This window comes from Capricornis sumatraensis, chromosome 3 (assembly GCF_032405125.1).
Source record: "Capricornis sumatraensis isolate serow.1 chromosome 3, serow.2, whole genome shotgun sequence".
NCBI classification, from domain to species: domain Eukaryota; kingdom Metazoa; phylum Chordata; class Mammalia; order Artiodactyla; family Bovidae; genus Capricornis; species Capricornis sumatraensis.
Genome location: NC_091071.1, coordinates 69831719 through 69851051, shown reverse-complemented (window position 1 = coordinate 69851051; position 19333 = coordinate 69831719). Strand labels below are relative to the sequence as shown.

Genomic DNA, 19333 nt, shown 5'->3' with positions numbered 1-19333 from the left:
GAGTATGTGTGTGAAAAATTTAACTGCTATACTTTATTTGAGATGAAAATAAAACAGTCTATTTCTGGGGGAAAAAAGGAAAGCAAACGTTCCTACTACTCTAGGAAAGATGCAAAGAAGGCTACAAGGGAATCAATTCTGAATTCAGAAGGATCAACTTGCTATCCATCTACAACTAGAGAATTGTAGGAATAAAGTGTAAGGATACTTCCACTGAAGTAGCAGTGAGAAAAGGTTCAAGTTTTGGCTTTGCTAGTTACTAGCTATATTAATTTAGACAAAGCAAACAGAGAAGAGCTTGGCATTCAAATTTAACATTAATGTTCACTCTAGAATGGTTAAAAATTCAAAGTGTATAAAATGTAATATTATGCAATTCTCTTGAAATGTGGAAATATATCACCTAGTGAATGAGTGAGCAATAATTTCATCAACTGATAACTAAAACAATATTAAACAATTCTTAATGTATTAAAAAAGATGATGCTGAACATAATTTTCCTAACTTCAGAAGACAATAAACCCTTAAGTAAGTTACATTTACTATTTGGTGGCAACAGGAATGAGCGTTTATTTCAGCCATGGACTTACTGCTGAGCTCTCCTTTGCTGCTCTATCACACTAACAGACTCACTGGGTTTGGATTACTATGTTTCTAGCCCACAGAATAGTACAGAATATGAACTGAACTTTACGATCTATTCAGTGGTAAATACTTTTTCATATTTCGGTTTACCTATTCAATTATTATGATTATCTTTATAAAATACAACGTACATCATAGATTATCTCAAGAAAAAGTTAACTAGGGCTTCTAGTCTTCTATGTCCAAATGGTATAGGCTTCATCAATGATGCAAGTTTTTTCCTTTGGTGCCAACAAATTTTATAACTCCATCTAACTTTAAGAGTTTTTATTGAAGGGAGAGTGAAAGTCACCTTTGGTAATGCAGGAGGTATACTGGGCTCCATATCTAAACCCTAATCTAATGTAGGTCACATGATTAATTCCTGCACAGGTAACATGGACATCAAATATCCACAGATCAGATCCAGCCTATGGTAGAAACTATATAGTTACATGTCGGGGTATGGTTCATGTTGGCTTAAGATAGAGGTGATAACATCTTTTCTTTCAACTCAAGTTTGTTCTCTATGTGTTGAAAGTGTCCAATCTACTTGTATTTTAGAAACCAGAACGACCTATTTTTAATGACCTACTTTCCAACTGTGCTTTAGAATATGCCAAATAACTTATTTTTAACGCATGTAACAGAATGCCTATTATTCTTGAACTGTACAACTCAAAAAAGTAATACCCAGTGGAAATAAGACTACTACTATTTATTTGTACTCTAAGGTGACACTACTTACTTAATTTTGTTCTCTGTATGTACTACTAGCAACTTTCTTCATAATGCATTCATTCTTCTCAACCAAAAAAGTCAGAAGTAAATGTGAGAATTCAAAGCATGAGAGTATATTTCAGCATTAATTCATCCAATATTCCATGATGGAGATCAAAGAAAAGTAATGTTGTAAATTGGTTAAGAAGAAGATAAAGTTAGAAGTCTAAAACTGCTCAGTAAATTTGATAAAAGCTGAGACAATAAAACAGGAAAAGGATTATAGAAGGGACAATTATTAGAATGAGTAAATACAAAAATGGAAAAGTCAAACACTGGGGAAAAGGTAATACGGAAGTTAGAAGAGAAGGTGTAGTAAACTACGAAAGCGTCAACTGTTTATATACTATCTAGACATTTAAGGATATGTACCTTACTTTATAAAACAGAAATGTTTCAGAGAAATAAAATATTTTCAATGTACCAGGAAAGCTTTAAAATCAACCAACCACCCACCAATCAAAAAATAAAAACAAACCGTCCTCTGAATCCTTTTAAGTATTTTTGTGATACAAAGAGCCGATTCCTAATTTAACTGCTTTATCATTTCAGATTTTATAACAGGTTTCCATAAGACATGTAAAACTCATCATTAGAAAGAGTAATCTGAAATTTATTATTATGTGTGAAAATTATAAGCCTCCAGTTGACTATACACTTTAGTATCTCATTATCATGAAAGGCTACTCAGAAAATACTTGATAAATCTTTCTTTATATGGAACGTCAAACATAGGTCTCTATCAAAATAGCTTAGGTGGGCAGACAAATACTTGTACTAATTCTGACCTTCAAAATCCCCACTTCCCTTCTATAGTCCCGTTACAACTCCATCAGTTACAAAATGGACTGAAGTTGTCTACTTAAAGAACAGAGAAATATCAATAATTACAGCAGAACAGAAAACAGAACAAAACAGATCAGAATAAATTCATTTTAGAATTTACAATTTACTGTTCAAGTAGTTAGGCTGAAACTTTTCTGAGCAGGGGCACAGTAAAGAACACTAATACAAATTACACATATATATGTATGTCTATATATACACACATATACACATATGTGAGGTGAAAGTCGCTCGGTTGTGTCCGACTCTTTGAGACCCCATGGCTCCTCTGTCCCTGGAATTCTACAGGCAAGAATACTGGAGTGGGTTGCCATTCCCTTCTCCAATATACAAATATGTATGTATATAAAATATAATTTTTTTCTGTTCCCTGTAACTAAATGGCAGGAATCTGAAGCATGTTGATAGCATTCCAAAAATAAGCACATCTATAATGAGATGGTGGCTGCTACAAGAATGGGTTTCTCTGACCTACCTCACCCTACCCCAGGGAGATGACCTGATAGATACTATCTTCAATTAGTTCACTAACTTAGTTTTAGCTATTACTCAGCCTATTTAAACAATGTAAGTAATGTGATAAGCAGACCACAGAATTTAAAAACTGGATCAAAGAAAAAGAATTTTACAGCTGTCAGTAATTTCATTTTGAGGGGGAAAATCTATTATTTCTCTGAAATGGTTTGAATTAAAAATATGAACTAAAAAACAATGAACTGAATACAATTTCAGAGTTTACAAACAAGTACATAGCTTTACATTATAAAAACTTACTAACATATAACAATGTTTTTCTGAATTATATCACTTTATATTATTACCGATGATCACGCTCTTCTAAATTTGCCAATGTATATATTTTAACTGAAACATTTAATCAGGTATTTGGTAACTTTAAAGTTAAGTCAAAAAAACCTGTTATTAATTTACAATTGTTTCAATTTGTTATGAAATGGACACAACAACATAGAATCTTACATTTTATCTTTTTTTTTTTTAAACAGAGTATTTAACAGTAATCTTAAGAACCTGGAGTTCTGTCCAGGATCATTCCTCCACTACAAGAACATGGGTTTTTGTTTTTTAACTTTTTGACCATACGCATCATGTGGGATCTTACTCCCCAGACCAGGGATCGAATCAGCATCCCCCTGCATTGAGAAGTCCCAGGGACACGGTATTATCAGCATCTGAAATGTTTGTAAATTACCACAAGGTAAAGGAATGTTATTTTAATATATTCAACATAAAAATGCAACTTTTATGCCCCTCTTTTATTTTTTTGGTCTAAAGTTTTAAATTTGGGTCCTTTTTCTCTGTAAGATTTGCCTTCTTTAATAAGAAACGTAAAACACAACTTTCCACAACCTCTGGTAAAATAAAATGGCCAGCATATGCTTCACGTACCTTTTTGAGATGTCCTAGTCTAAGTTTGAAAATTTCTTCCTGTTCATGATATTCTGCCAAAGTCAACCTGTCAAAATGAAATTGTAATTCTAGATATTAAGATTAATACTTATTATTTCTTATCAACAACCAGCAAAATAAAATTAATCAAATAAAAATACTAAAATGTTGACAACTTTCAGCCCTGAACACATAAGCCTAAAGTGCCTGAAGGTATTCTTCAGAGTATATCTAATACAGATGGAAAAACTGACTGACTTATAAATTCAACAACTATTTAATCAGTACCATGAATTTATATCCTAAGGATGCAATGAAAAAGACAGTTTCTCAATACACTCTGGTTTGAACTTACACTTCATAGTGGGAGTATGGGGGTAAGGAAGCAGAAGAGAAACAATTTCGTCCAGAAATGAAACAATCGCAAATAACAGTAAGTGTTATAAAGAGAATTAGAAAGGCTGGTGTGATAATAACTGTCTGTCTTATACTAATTTGCACCGAGTTTTAGGGAGATAGTCTTGATCTGAATGTCAAAAGGACAACCACAAAAGGACCTAGGCGAGTATATTCTACACACAGGTTAAAGCAGGTACAAAGACACCAAGACGGAAATAGACTGATACTGAGAAGAGGAAAAAAACCACACAAGTATCAGAATATAGTCAAAGAGGCTGTCAGCAAAAGAGACAAAGCAGGGGAAAAGCATCTAAAAGCAGGATGGATTTTAGACCAAGGAATGAATTTCATTTTATTTTAAGAGTACTGGGAAATCACTGCAAAGGTAATCAGTCCAATTTGGGCACTGGTTTAAGAAAGAAAGAAAGAAATGAAGACATTTTTCTCTTCTCTGCTTCCATGGGCTAGTGAATAAGTAAGATAGGGCTGCCAAAAAACACCAAATTATTAATAAATATAAACAGATACACACGTGAGAGTACTTTATGGTTGCTGTATTATTAATTCAAATATTCTTCTGTAAATTAGAAAAAATCACTGCAGTTGACCCTTGAATAACAAGGGTTTGAACTGCACAGGTCCACGTACATGAAAATTTTTAAAATAAATACGTATTACACTACACTACATAGTCTGGAGTTGGTTGACTCTGTGGATGTGGAATTGCAGATACAGAGGCCAGCTGCGAAGTTATATGCAAATTTTCAACTGTAGGGAGGGAGAGAGCCCCAAACCCTTGTGTTGTTTAGGGTTCAACTGTAGTTCAATGTATGTAGAACTTCAGTAGGATATATACCTATTATAATATTTCATAAGAAAACATGATTCTGTATCAACAAAGTGAAAGAGGAAAACACACACACACACCCCACAACAAAACAACTTTCATTCATACCCATTACTGAAAGAACTCCTTTTATCTATCATATTTAGGCCCTTGTTTACTTATGTATTCTGGGTATATTTGGTTAAGCTCCAAACCCCAAGGACGACTTATTTATGCTTGGTTTATATCCCTCAGCAACATTCAGTATAAATGCTATTTCCCTTAAGCTAGATGGTAATTAAAATATTAATATCATAGAAAGGGCATTCAAATGAAATAATCAAAAACCTCCAAGAAATTCAGTTAGTATTCCACTAGAAATATCTTAAGAGTGAAAAACAAACATTTAAAATTAACTCTCTCTACCCAGTGTTAGGTTAACATAACCACTGGATTTTATTATACTGAATATAACAATATAGTTGCAGCAGTTGCTTAACATAAATTTAGAGAACTAAACACTGCACTGTGAATGGGAAACATTCATGCAGATGGAATGAAACAAGAAGAGGGAAACATGGTTTTCTTTTAAAAAGAGGTTTAGAAACTAAAACTGATAATATCTCAACTAGTTCAGTAAAGTGAAGCCATAGCAATTTTGGCGAATAGTTTCTGGATATGCATATACGCCATCAATGGAAATTACCTGTATAACAATATAGTAATTTACTATTCTTAAAATAAGGTTTCAGGCCCACCAGTAGACCATAGGATGGGCTCAGAACTAATTTTTTAAAATATGTAAATATTTTGTTTGTTTCTGTAACAGGAATAAAATACAATTCTATACTTTGGTTTTTATTGAGTTAAAATACAGCTAAATTTAGTATTCATAAGGTCAAATTAATATGGCTAAAATTTAGTTTCCTAAAATTTTTGACTGTCTTAAGTTGGCAGCAGTTTTCAATAGCTACTGTTCTTCTGAGTTAATAATAAATCAATGTCAATTAGTTCCATGGTGTCTTAGTCTGTTGAATACTGTATGGTTAATTGTATACATTTTATAATGTAATACATATTGGCTATTAACTAGCATTCAGTTCCAGCTGTTAATATGTTTGTGCTGTGGCTCAAATATACATCATCTACATCCTTTTAATAAAAGCAAATACACACAAATAGTCCCTTCCCTAAATTTACTTAGTATGATACCTCATTGATTTCAAAAGCTTTGACCCCAGAGCATTCTTTTATTGGTCTAATCCTAATATGAAACACATGCAATTCTCAGTAAAGATTAATGGTAACTTTCAGCAGCAACAGAACTTTGCTATTTCTTTACTGCATTTGATTACTATCACTATAAAGCTTCAAATAAACAGCAAAATATATACATACTAATCTCTCTGCTGGGTTTTGAAGCATCAATAAGCAAACGTACAGATAGTACTAAATACTAGGCTACTGACTTTCTTGGACAGTGAAAGTGAAAGATCTTTAAGTCGCTCAGTCATGTCTGACTCTTTGCGGCCCCGTGGACCGTAGCCTACCAGGCTCTTCCGTCCATGGGATTTTCCAGGCAAGAGTACTGGAGTGGGTTGCCATTTCCTTCTCCAGGAGATCTTCCCAACCCAGGGACTGAACCCAGGTCTCCCGCATTAGAGGCAGACGCTTTACCATCTGAGCCACCAGGGAAGTTCTTCGACAGTAATTCTTACCATTTTATGATCATGGTATCTAATTTCACATATACGTAACTTTGCAGTTCAAACAGCGTTTAAGAATTCCTATTCCTGTCTTACAAAATAGAATGCAAACCAACAAACAGCAAAAGACATTTCTTACATTTCTTTGCACTTCCTTATCAGAAAGCACCTGACATATTTCAGCACTTTAGAAACTGAAAAGTGAAGTCGCTCAGTTGTGTCCGACTCTTTGCGACCCCATGGGCCATTTAGCAATTTAGATGTCTGCTATTTATTTCCACTGATGGAAAATACTTATAGATAAAATTTAACTGTATTTAGATAAAGTTAACTGGGGACAATCTTACTTAAAGAAATTGGATTTTATTTTATATATGGAAAGAGGTAAGCTAGGAAAATACTAATTTTGATGACTTTTAATTGCCACATCAATTAATTTTATGATGTGCTTTTTAAGATGCTTAAAAAACATCCAACTTCTTAAGTCAATTGCTTAAATTACTTAGCAAATCTCTTGTTCACAGAGTGCAAAGAAAAGTCCAATTTCTCCCTTTATGAATCATATCTCATATTATAGATTGAATATTAATTTTATTAAACATTTTTGTACATGTATTTAGGAGATGCTAAAAATCATAAATAAAACTGATCAGTAGGTTAACACAAAATTATTCAAAAAGCCAAGAAATTTAAAACTAAAACATAAAACTTAACCACTGATAATCTTTCACAGTGAGTATGAATGAATAAAGAAAGCTGAGTGCTAAAGAATTGATGCTTTTGAACTGTGGTGTTGGAGAAGACTCATCAGAGTCCCACGCACTGCAAGGAGATCAGCCCTGAGTGTTCATTGGAAGGACTGATGTTGAAGCTGAAACTCCAATACTTTGGCCACCTCATGCAAAGAGCTGACTCATTTGAAAAGATCCTGGTGCTGGGAAGAAAGATTGAGGGCAGGAGGAGAAGGGGATAACAGAGGATGAGATGGTTGGATGGCATCACCGATTCAATGGACATGAGTTTGGGTGAACTCTGGGAGTTGGTGATGGACAGGAAGACCTGGTGTGCTGCAGTTCATGGGGTTGCAAAGAGTCGGACATGACTGAGTGACTGACCTGAACTGAATGAATGAATGAGAATTTTATTTTTAATTCAAAAATTGTTTTCCAAGAGTTTAATAGAAATGTAGAATATCTGCAGAAAACAGAGAATACACATTTCAAAGAAACTGATACCCAATTCTTTAAGGGTATTCTGTTTAAGCAGGAAACTAATCTGAAGTCTCAGAGTTAAGGAATATAAGATCTGGTAAATAAAATGTTAAAGGCACTTAAGAAAAAAAAATATCAAGCCGGTCTTTTTAGCAAACCTTTACAGAATATTGAACTAAGTCACACATTGAGGAGCAGACTTTTTTAAATGAGGGAGGAAGTAGATGAAACTACTCTGCCTTTGAAGAGCCCTAAAAAAGCACTAGAAATAGAAAAAAATGTCCTTAACATGGTAAAGGGCATTAATTAAAAAAACCATAACTAACATCACACTCAGTAGTGAAAGAGTAAAAATTTTCCCCTTAAGGCCAGGAACAACTTTCACCACTGCTGTTCAATATTGTACTGGAAGTCCTCTCAGAGGACTTAAGGAAAAAAAATACACTGAAATTGGAAAGGAAGATGTAAAACTGTTTCTAGTTACAGATGACTTAACTCCACATGTAGAAAATCTCTAAAAATGAACAAGAGCTAATAAATTCAACAAAGTTGCAGGGCATGAGATCAACACACAAAAATCAAATGTGTTTGTATACATCAGCAATTCAATTAATAACAGAACCCCAAACAATAATATACATAGGATCAAGTTACTCAGGAAGTGACCTGGTTGCTAAAAACTACAAAATATTGCTGAAGAAATGAAAGCATACTAACTAAATGAAAGAACATTAGTGCTCATGTCTTTAAGATGAGCAGACTATTGTTAACAGGGCAATTCTTCACCAAAGTAACCCACAAACCCAATATAATCCTGATCAAAATACTTATCAATGATTTTGCAGAAACAGGAAAGCTGATTCTTTATTAAAATGCAATGTGCAAGGGTCCTCAAACAAACAAAACAATCTTGAAAAAGAAAAGAAGGACTCATACTTCCTATTTAAAAAATTAATACAGTTACAGTTATCAAAAGAGTGTGGTACTGCCTTAAGGACAGACATCTACTGTATGATTCTCTTTAATGCACTATCTAGAAGAGGCAAATACATAGAGAAAGCAGATTATTTGTTACCAGGAGGATGCAGGGAGGCAGGAATGGGGAGTGATTAATTAATGGGCATTAGGTGTTCTGGATGAATAAAATGTTCCGAAACTAAACGGAGGTCTTGGTTGCACAACACTGCATAGCACTGTGAACGCACTGAATGCCCCTGAACTATATGCTTTTAAATGGCTAACTGTATGTTATGCAAATTTAACCTAATTTTTTTTTTCTTTTTAAGTACCACTGGGAAAAAGAAATGGGGGAATATGGGAAGGATGAAACCAGTTTCCTCTGAAGAGCCCAGGGTTCAATATACAAAAAACAAAAAACTGAGAACGAATGACTTACGCCAAGTGCTGGTATAGTGTGTAGAATAGCAGCCTCAAAAAGATGTCTATATCCTAATTCCTGGAGATGTGAGTATGCTAAGTTACACAGCAAAGGAGAATTAAAGTAGCAGATGGAATTAAAGCTGTTACTTAGCTTACTTTAAAATAGGGATTTATTCTGGATTACCCTTTGTGGACTCAATGTAATCACAAGAGGCCTTAAAATGCGAGGAGATGGGCAGAGATGTTGGAATCACAGTGACATGACACGACAAAGGCTTGACTTGCTACTGCTGGCTTGCAGTTGGAAGGGGATCATGAACCAAGGAATGCGGACAGGCTCTAGAAGCTGGAAAAAGCAAGGATTGTTTTCTCAAGCCACCATGAGTAATGCACCCCTGACAATACCCTGATTTTAGCCTAATGAGATCCATTTTGGATTTGTGATCTCCAAAAATATAAGATAATAAATTTGTGTTGTTTTAACTCACTGAATTTGTGGCAATTTGTTACAGCAGCAGTATGAAATTACTATATAACCTGGTACCTAGAAAGGGGATATTTCCATAACAAACACCTAAAAATATAGACGTGACTTTGGAAGTGGGCAGTGAGCTTGGAAGTGGGCAGTGAGCAAGAGGATAGAGAATTCAGAGGAGCATGATTTTAAAATAACCTTAGGCTGCCTTGAATAGACTATTAGCAGAAATATGAATACTAACAACTCAGCCAAGTGAGGATGAGAGGAATTCCACAAGGAGCACAGTGTGGAAAACCTACTGCCTTAAGAGAACACCTAACCTGTCATGAATGGATCATCTGGTAGATAGGAGAGGCGCTACTGGTGAAAACTCAGAAGGAAATGAAAAATATGTTATAGAAAACTGGAGGAAGCCTTGTTATAACGAAAGAAAGCTTAGCAAAACTGTATCCTATAGTTATACAGAAAGCCAAGCATGTAAGAAATGAACTCTGCAGATTTCCAAACAGTGTTCAAAGTCTGGACTGGCTTCTTCTCACTGTTTACACTAAAATGTGAGAAAAGAGAAATCAAAGGTAAGAAATAAGAAACGTTCAACCAAAAATTTAATGGGTTTAATCCAACCAAGATTTAACGGTTTAAGAAATTTTGATTTTATTCAGAGTGCAAAATACACCAAAATTGAGATTCATGGTCAAAGCTGCTCTTAAAAAGGAGGGTGCAGACGCACAACCTTTTGCTAATACTCCAGAGAAGCCAGAGTATTCCTCACATAAACAGTCTTTAAAAAGATGAAGTGTGTGACTCACAGATCCCTTCAGCCTTCTCAGCAGAAGTCAAAAACAGTGATAAAATTATCTAGGAAAAAAAAAACCTGGAGGATCACCTTGTCTAATGGAATGAATGCTTGTGTCACACATGAGAAACCCACAAGATTCTTGAGAACTTTATACCAACAAAAACTCTGCAAGCTTGGATTTTAAGGGACACAGCACAAAGTGAAAGGCTGTCAAATAGTCAAAACTCTACGAACAACAAACTGGTTGTAAAGCTACTCAGCAGCAAATACATGATAACCTTAACGAAAAAGAAATCTTCATGAAAAACAGGACAGAAGCTTGAAAAGTCACAGCCTACAGAAAAATTACTACCAGATCTTGAAACCTGAGTTTGCCTGGATGGATTTTGAAACTGCCGGGATCAGTGACACCTTTAATCTTTTTCTGTTTGAAAGGAAATGTCTATAACTCTTATCCTATGGCTGTCCCCATCACTGCATTCTGGAAAGAGGTAGTAACTTGTCTCTTGACATTCACAGGTTCATAGGTTAAGAGGAATTATTTTCAGAGCAGATTATACAAAAGCCTCACTCATAATTTATTTAGGTAACAAAATTTAGAAAGTCTAATTCAGTCCATTCTCAAGGAGATCAGCCCTGGGATTTCTTTGGAGGGAATGATGCTGAAGCTGAAACTCCAGTACTTTGGCCACCTCATGCGAGGAGTTGACTCTGGTCAACTCAATTGGAAAAGACTCTGATGCTGGGAGGGATTGGGGGCAAGAGGAGAAGGGGACAGAGGATGAGATGGCTGGATGGCATCACTGACTCGACGGACGTGAGTCTGAGTGAACTCCGGGAGTTGGTGATGGACAGGGAGGCCTGGTGTGCTGCGATTCATGGCGTCGCAGAGAGTCGGACACGACTGAGTGACTGAACTGAACTGAAGTTGATGAGATTTAGGTAAGGTTTTTTAATGTGGAGTTAAGGCTGTAATGAGGTTGACAAGACTTTGCAGATAGGATAAATGAATTTTGCATGTGGGAAAGAAGTGAATCTTTGGTCAGAGGGGAGGCTGTGTAGGTACAATAATGACTTTCCAAAAACGCCACATTTTAATCTTCAGCACTTATGAATGTGCTTACCAGAAAGAATAAAATGGGATTAATACTACTAATTAGCTGACCTTAAAATACGGCGATTATCTTGGATGATACAGCCGTGAGTACACAGTGTAAAGGAAAAAAACTTTTATCTGAAGGAAACTGGGAAAAGGCACATAAGAGGTAACATCTGAACCCAGCTTAACAGAAGCAGCAGAAAGAAGCCAGGAGGAAGAAACAGGGCACACAAGGACATGGTGACCCATAAACACAGCATGTAGACCTGCAAGCAAAAAGAAAAATGGATGCATACTGCAGATTAAGGAAATTGTCTTTTATTGGTTGCTTGCTAAGAGTTTAAAGACAGATCAATGCTGAATTTTACATATTATTTTTTATTTTGGAATCTATTAAGATAATCATATAATCTTTCTCTTTATGTAAAAATTACATTGATTTTTCTTATATAAATCAACCTATCATACCTAAAATAAATCCAAACTGGTCTTGATAATTTCTCGTTTTTATGTATTATATGTGGGATTGCTAATATTTTATTTACTATTTCTGCATTTACTTTTATAAATGATATTAGACTATCATTTATCATTAGGGCTTCCCTGGCAGCTCAGTGGTAACAGATCTGCCTGCCAAAGCAAGAGATGTAGGTTTGGTTCCTGGGTCTGCAAGATACGCTGGAGAAGGAAATGGCAATCCACTCCACTATTTTTGCCTGGGAAATCCCATGGACAGAGAAGCTTAGCAGGCTACAGTCCATGGGGTTGCAGAAGAGTTGGACATAACTTAGGCTTCAGCAATACGTGAACCATGAACTTCCAGACGTTCAAACTGGTTTTAGGAAAGGCTGAGGAACCATAGATCAAATTGTCAACATCTGCTGGATCATCAAAAAACCAAGAGAGTTCCAGAAAAACATCTATTTCTGCTTTACTGACTATGCCAAAGCCTTTGACTGTGTGGATCATAATAAACTGGAAAATTCTGAAAGAGATGGGAATACCAGACCTGACCTGCCTCTTGAGAAACCTGTATGCAGGTCAGGAAGCAACAGTTAGAACTGGACATGGAACAACAGACTGGTTCCAAATAGGAAAAGGAGTACGTCAAGGCTGTATACTGTCACCCTGCTAATTTAACGTATACGCAGAGTACATCAGGAGAAATGCCAGGCTGGATGAAGCACAAGCTGGAATCAAGATTGCTGGGAGAAATATCAACAACTTCAAGATACGCAGATGACACCACCCTTATGGCAGAAAGTGAAGAACTAAACAGCCTCTTGATGAAAGTGAAAGAGGAGAGTGAAAAAGTTGGCTCAAAGCTCAACATTCAGAAAACGAAGATCATGGCATCTGGTCCCATCACTTCATGGGAAATAGATGGGGAAACAGTGGAAACAGTGTCAGACTTTATTTTGGGGGGCTCCAAAATCATTGCAAATGGTGACTGTAGCCATGAAATTAAAAGACGCTTACTCCTTGGAAGGAAAGTTATGACCAACCTAGACAGCATATTAAAAAGCAGAGACATTACTTTGTCAACAAAGGTCCATCTAGTCAAGGCTATGGTTTTTCCAGTAGTCATGTATGGATGTGAGAATTGGACTATAAAGACAGCTGAGTGCCTAAGAATTGATGCTTTTGAACTGTGGTGTTGGAGAAGACTCTTGAGAGTCCCTTGGACTGCAAGGAGATCCAACCAGTCCGTCCTAAAGGAGCTCAGTCCTGGGTGTTCATTGAAAGGACTGATGCTGAAGCTGAAACTCCAATACTTTGGCCACCTGATGCGAAGAGCTGACTCATTTGAAAAGACCCTGATGCTGGGAAAGACTGAGGGCAGGAGAAGAAGGGGGTGACAGAGGATGAGATGGTTGGATGGCATCACTGACTCAGTGGACATGGGTCTGTGTAGACTCTGGCAGTTGGTGATGGGACAGGGAGGCCTGGCGTGCTGCGATTCACGGGGTCGCAAAGAGTCGGACATGACTGAGCACTGAACTGAACTGAACTAGCCACTAAACAACACCATGACAAATTAGGCTCTAACTTTCCTTTCCTGTACGGTCTTTCTTGAATTTCGACACCACAACTGCGCTGGCCTAAAATAAGTTGAAAGTATTTCTCCCTTAGCTGTTCTTCAAAAGGTTTTGAAAGACTGGCACTATTTCTTCCTTAAATGGCTAGTGGAATTCATAGATGAAATCATCTGTACCTGAGTTTTCTATGATCAAAGATTTTAATTATAGATTCAATTCCTTTAACAGTTACAGAACTATTTGATTTTGTTTGTTCTAGTGTCAATTTTGTTAACTTGTATTTTTCTAGAAATTTATCCATTTCACAAAAATTTTAAATTCAAGTCATTTATAATATTTTTTTAAGTATGTATACATTCTATAATAACATTGTTTCTTTCATTCCTGATGATGATTCTTTTCTCTCTTTCTTGTTTTCAATTTTATTAGTCCTTCCTCACCCACATAAAACCCACAGACATCCCTTTTGGATTGGCTGATGCTCTGTATTGTATGATTATTTCCTGTATCAAAATTTCTGCTCTTATTTTTCTCTTCCTCCTTTTCTTGGTTAATTCTGCTCATCTTCTGATAAAGTTTTACTTCAAAAATTTTTTGCCATGTAGCACTTTCACCATCATTCATCTAAAAATATCTTCTCATTTCCGATGAGCCTTTTGCACTACCTTTGTTTCTGATTTCTAGTTTAATTCCACTGTGATGAGAGAACGTATTTTATATTATTTCAATCCATTAAGTTTCACCTATGAGTCCTACCAAACATTTAAAGGAAGAAACAATGTCAGTCTTACATAAAACTCTTTCAATCCTTTTACCTTTGCTTAGACCTGTTCTATGACTTAACATGGTCAATTTTTACAAAAGTCCATTTTTAAAAAGAACATACATTCTGCAAATGTTAGGGGGTAACATGCTCATTAAGTCAAGCCTGTCGATCCCACTGAAATTTTCTATACTCATGCTGTGTTTCTGTTATATTGTTTTAATTACTAAGAAATGTATGTGTTGAAATCTCCCATTATAATTTGTGGATATGTCCATATATCCTTAAAGTACTGTCAATTTTTTACTTATCTTGAGGGCATGTTGTTATGCATACAAATTTAGAATTATTATATGTTCCTGGTGATTTTAAACATTTATAGTTATGAAATAATCACTATTTCTTACAATTTTTTGGTTTAAATTTTACTGTATCTGCTATAAATATGGTTTTCTTTCAATTGTCATCTATCTAGATTGTTTTTTTCCTTAATTTTTACATTTAATATTTTTTTCCTTTGGTGGCCCTTTTTTTGGGGGGGGTGTGCCTCATGGCCTGTCAGATCTTAGTTCGCTAATCACCTAACCAGGGATGAAACCTGCATCCCTGCAGTGGCAGCACAGAGTCTAAACCACTGGAAGTCCCCCTGTTTGGCTGCTTTTGAGAATTTTTTCTCTTTTCCTTGATTTTCTGAAATTTCATTATGGTGTGTTTGAGTACTTCTTTTTATTCATCCTACTTGGAATTCTCTGGCCTTCATGAATCTATAGACTGATCTTGCTCATTTATTTAAAAATATCCTCATTTACCTAATCTCCAAATATTGCTTCTGCTTCATTTAAGATAATTTCTACAGAGTCATCTGACTCGTCAATAGCAGTAATTTAAGTTAGAAGACAGTAAGATTCTATCTTTAAATAACCACCAACCTAAAACCAGTAAAAATATTTCAAGAATGAAGGCAAAAGAGTTATTTTCAGACCAACCAAAACTGAAAGACATCACTACCAACAGACCCACACTAAAAGGAAATTACTAAAGGGTATCCTTAGGCAAAAAGATCTCACTGCAGGTAAAAATCAGAGATCCAGGATCAATGGAGAGCAACACGGTGATAGATACATAGGTAAAGTTTAGATGAACACTGACTATACAAGACACTGTCTTTAGGTAACACGTGTATGTGTTTGTGTACCTATGTATGTGTATGAACATAATGTACTACTAATAGAGAAAAGGAGTCAAATAAACAAAAACTAAGTGGTCTAAGATAAGTTAAAAGGAAAAAAGGAGAGATTAGGCAGGATAAACAGAAAGCATGAAGAAAGATGAGACTTAAGCCCTAATAAATAAGTAAATACATGAAATTAAAATGGATTAGATGTACCAATGCCACATTTTTTTCAGCAAGGATTTTAAAAAATTACTTATTTGTAAAAACCCACAGGACACGTAATACCAAAAGTGAACCTCGATGCATGCTACACTTTGGGCTGTCACACAGGGTCACCCATGGTCACGGATGTGCACTGCGGTGCCGGACACTGGCGGTGGGAGAGACTGTGGGAACAACAGGTATATGGGAACCCCACAGTCTTGGCTCAATACTGTGGTCAGCGAACTGCTCTAAAATACATTTTATTACTTAAAAAGTCATTCAGTTTAATGACCAGAGGTAAGTAATCCCAAAAGTAATAACTTTATGCTATATAAAATATAAGCTTCAGTTAAAACTTAAGCTTTAAATGAGAAGAGTGACCTCTAAAACTTCATTCATATGAAATATAAGGTAAAATATTATTGTTCACTTTGCAGTTATCCTTTGTAAAAACACAAAACAAATAGATAAAATCAAAACAATTTAAAATATATTTAACATGAAGTCAAAATCTTGATTAACATGTACTGTTGTTTAGGTATTATCCATAGATAACACTAACTATGCAAACTAGTGCTGCAGTCAACAGGGTCACAAAGAGTCAGACAAGACTGCGTGACTGAACTGATGCTAACTATTTACTTTGAATAGTAAGTCTTGGCGAGTAAAATGAGAAATTACTACCTAAAAAACTTGACTAAACACCAATATTGTAAAGCAATTATCCTTCAATTAAAAATTTAAAAAAAAAAAAAAAAAAAGCCCTGACTGAATCTTGCTGGTAGTTAAAAATTAGTTAAGAACCAGGAACCATGCAAGTACTACATAAGCTTCATCTCATATTGTCTTTTCAGCATTATGACATAGGTACTTTCACAAGGAAATGGAGGCTCTAAGAAGTAAAACAGTTTACCAAAAAATAAAAAATAAAACTGGAAAAGTCAAGGTTGGATTCCACATCTGACTGAAGAGCTTAAAATCCTAACCACTACAGAGCAGTAACTTTCTTTAGCAGTACTCATTTTTTGGCTGCACCGGGTCTTTGTTGCTGTGTGCAGGCTTTCTCTAGCTGCAGTGAGCAGGGGCTACTCTTTAGCTGTGGTGGGCAGGCTTCTCACTGCGGTGGCTTCTCTGTTGCAGAGCACAGGCACTAGAGTGCACAGGCTCAGGAGCTGGGACACAGAGGCTTAGCTGCCCTGTGGCTAACTGCCCTTAGTCGAATCTTCCTCGACTAGAGGCTGAACACTGGCAGGCAGATTCTTAACCAGTGGACTACCAGGAAAGTCCTATTTTCTACTTTAATTTCTTGATAAAGAAATAATGAAAGATTCAAGATCTCATTTCTAATTACTTTACTAGATTTTCTGCAGAAATGGATATAAAAGAAGTTTTAGAAGACTGTTAATGCATGGCTGATAAAATCAAATTAATATATATGAATCAAAGTGTTTCTGTCACTTTTTTCCTTATTTAAATCTGTACTTAAGTAAGGATGCAATCCAACTGCTATGTTGTATTACTTCATCTGCCATTCTAAGAACATACAGCAGTATAACTTCAGAGTTAGTTCTAAGTCAACATATGCAGTAAACTGAGATGGAAATGAGATAATCTATGACTAATAAACTACTGTTAGAGCTAGAAGCATCCTAGAAGACAAGTCGGAAGCAAAACACCTGTGGCAAACTAGAAAAATGGTCTTTTGAGAAGGAGAAAATGAAATTCAATCAAATGCTTATGTACTATAATTTAGTATTTACTGACCATTTTCTATATGCCAGGCACTGTACTGGATACTGGGAGCAGAGAGAGAAGATGGAGAAACAAGAGCTCTAATACTGACAGGCGCAAGTACAAAAGGTACCTAACTTGAGGGGAAATGGGGAAGAAACTACGAAGAAAAGAGGTCAAAAAGGATTTACTACTGGAACTGACATATGAGGCAAGTCATAAAGGATAAATAGAAAATGGAACAGGTAAATAAAGGCAAAGAACAAGATATACAAAGGTGCAGAAACAAGTAAAGCAGAGTCCATTTAAAGAAGTGAAAGAATTTCATGCAGGATGCATAAGGAAGACGGGAGGAGAGAAATCAGAAGGCCTATAAAGGGTCTTCATGAGGGTGAATTTTATCTTGAAGGCTAGTGAAGGAGGTTAGACATGAAAAAGACATCATGTGAAAGGTAAGAAACAGTAACTGATGTTAAAAGAGAGAGAGTAAGAGTGGTAGTGAAGATGGACAAAATACAAAAACGTTATGTAAACAGACACAGAGAACAAGGGAAAGGCAAACATCTAGGACGTTTCTAGTGTCATTAACTGAGTGAATGATGATGCTGTGACTGAATACAGAGGTATGAGTATCAGGTTATCACTGAATACCTCAAGTGATAACTGAGTCCTGTCCTTCAAGGGTCAAGGAGAAGCTTTCAAGAAGAATCAATATTTAGTACGGGATTTAAAAGATGAACAGAAAGTATGACAATAGGCTGGAGTTTAAAAGTTGGTGGTAAATGGGAGGCACTGGTCAATGATAAAAGATGAGGCGAGAGAGGTCAGAAGCTGACCTGGCCTTTATTATCCAAGCTATGAAGAATTATGTTAGGTTTACATGGAAGAAAAAGAAAGGATCGTATTTTTATTTTGGAAAAAAAAAAAAAAGGACTCTGACTATAAGATGGCCTAGACCAAAGTTGAAAGATGTCAGAGTGGGTGGGGGTGGGAAGAAAGAACCCAAGTAAGAAATGGCAGTGGACACATCTGAGTGAAGACTAGAGGTCTATGGGGTGGAATTAAGCTTACACACCTTCTTCTGTATAACTGCTCACCTATCCATCCACCCTTTTAAAAGCAACAAATTTACCCATCTTTGAAAATGAAGTCATGTTATTTTTTTAAAATATCAATAGCCAAAGGATTTAACTGCAAGTCACAACAACCCCCTCCCCCTCCTTGCCCAAATCAGGAAAGACTTAAAGAAGGAAGTACATTTTGGACTTTAAAATATAAGATTATTATCACTTATTATTAACTAAAAGATAATAAAAATGGATTAAGAAAAATAAATGGAATCCTGATTTAAAACCTGTAAAAACCAAAATTCTGGTATGTGGAATTGAGAGGATGGCGGTACCATTTACCACGAGGAGGCAAGGAGTGTGTGTATGTGTGTGCATAGAGAGAAAAGAGAAAAGAGAAAAAAAGAGGGGGAAAAAAGGGGTGGGGAGGACTGAAATGGGAAAGATAATAATAAAATACTTTTTATTTTGTGTGTTTAGTAAATACAGTTTTGAATAGGCTGCCATTAGAGGCACTTGTGAGGCATTTAAGTACCAGTATCAATTAAGCAAGGATATGACATTCAAGACTGAGATACAAACATTTGCTACTCAAGAGAGAAAAGTGGGCTGGTGACAGAAGTTTGGATGTCAGCAGCATAAACAGGGCAACTGAAACCCTAGGAGTAGCTAATACTCATGGAGAATACACAGTGGTAAGATGGTAAGTGGTAAGATGGCCTAGGACAGAGCCTTAAAAATCCTATGCTTTACAAATTGATAATGTAAATGATGTCCACAGAAGAGACTTAAAAGATGT

At 35.8% G+C, this 19333-nt stretch overlaps 1 protein-coding gene across 1 annotated transcript in view; it reads right to left on the bottom strand.

Moving 5' to 3' along the window:
- TLK1 (tousled like kinase 1) overlaps nucleotides 1-19333 on the bottom strand; it is a 175501-nt gene that overhangs the window by 27744 nt on the left and 128424 nt on the right. The window contains exon 12 of the mRNA XM_068969199.1: nucleotides 3659-3725. Coding sequence (XP_068825300.1) covers nucleotides 3659-3725 — 67 coding nt within the window. The remainder of the gene's footprint in view (nucleotides 1-3658; nucleotides 3726-19333) is intronic.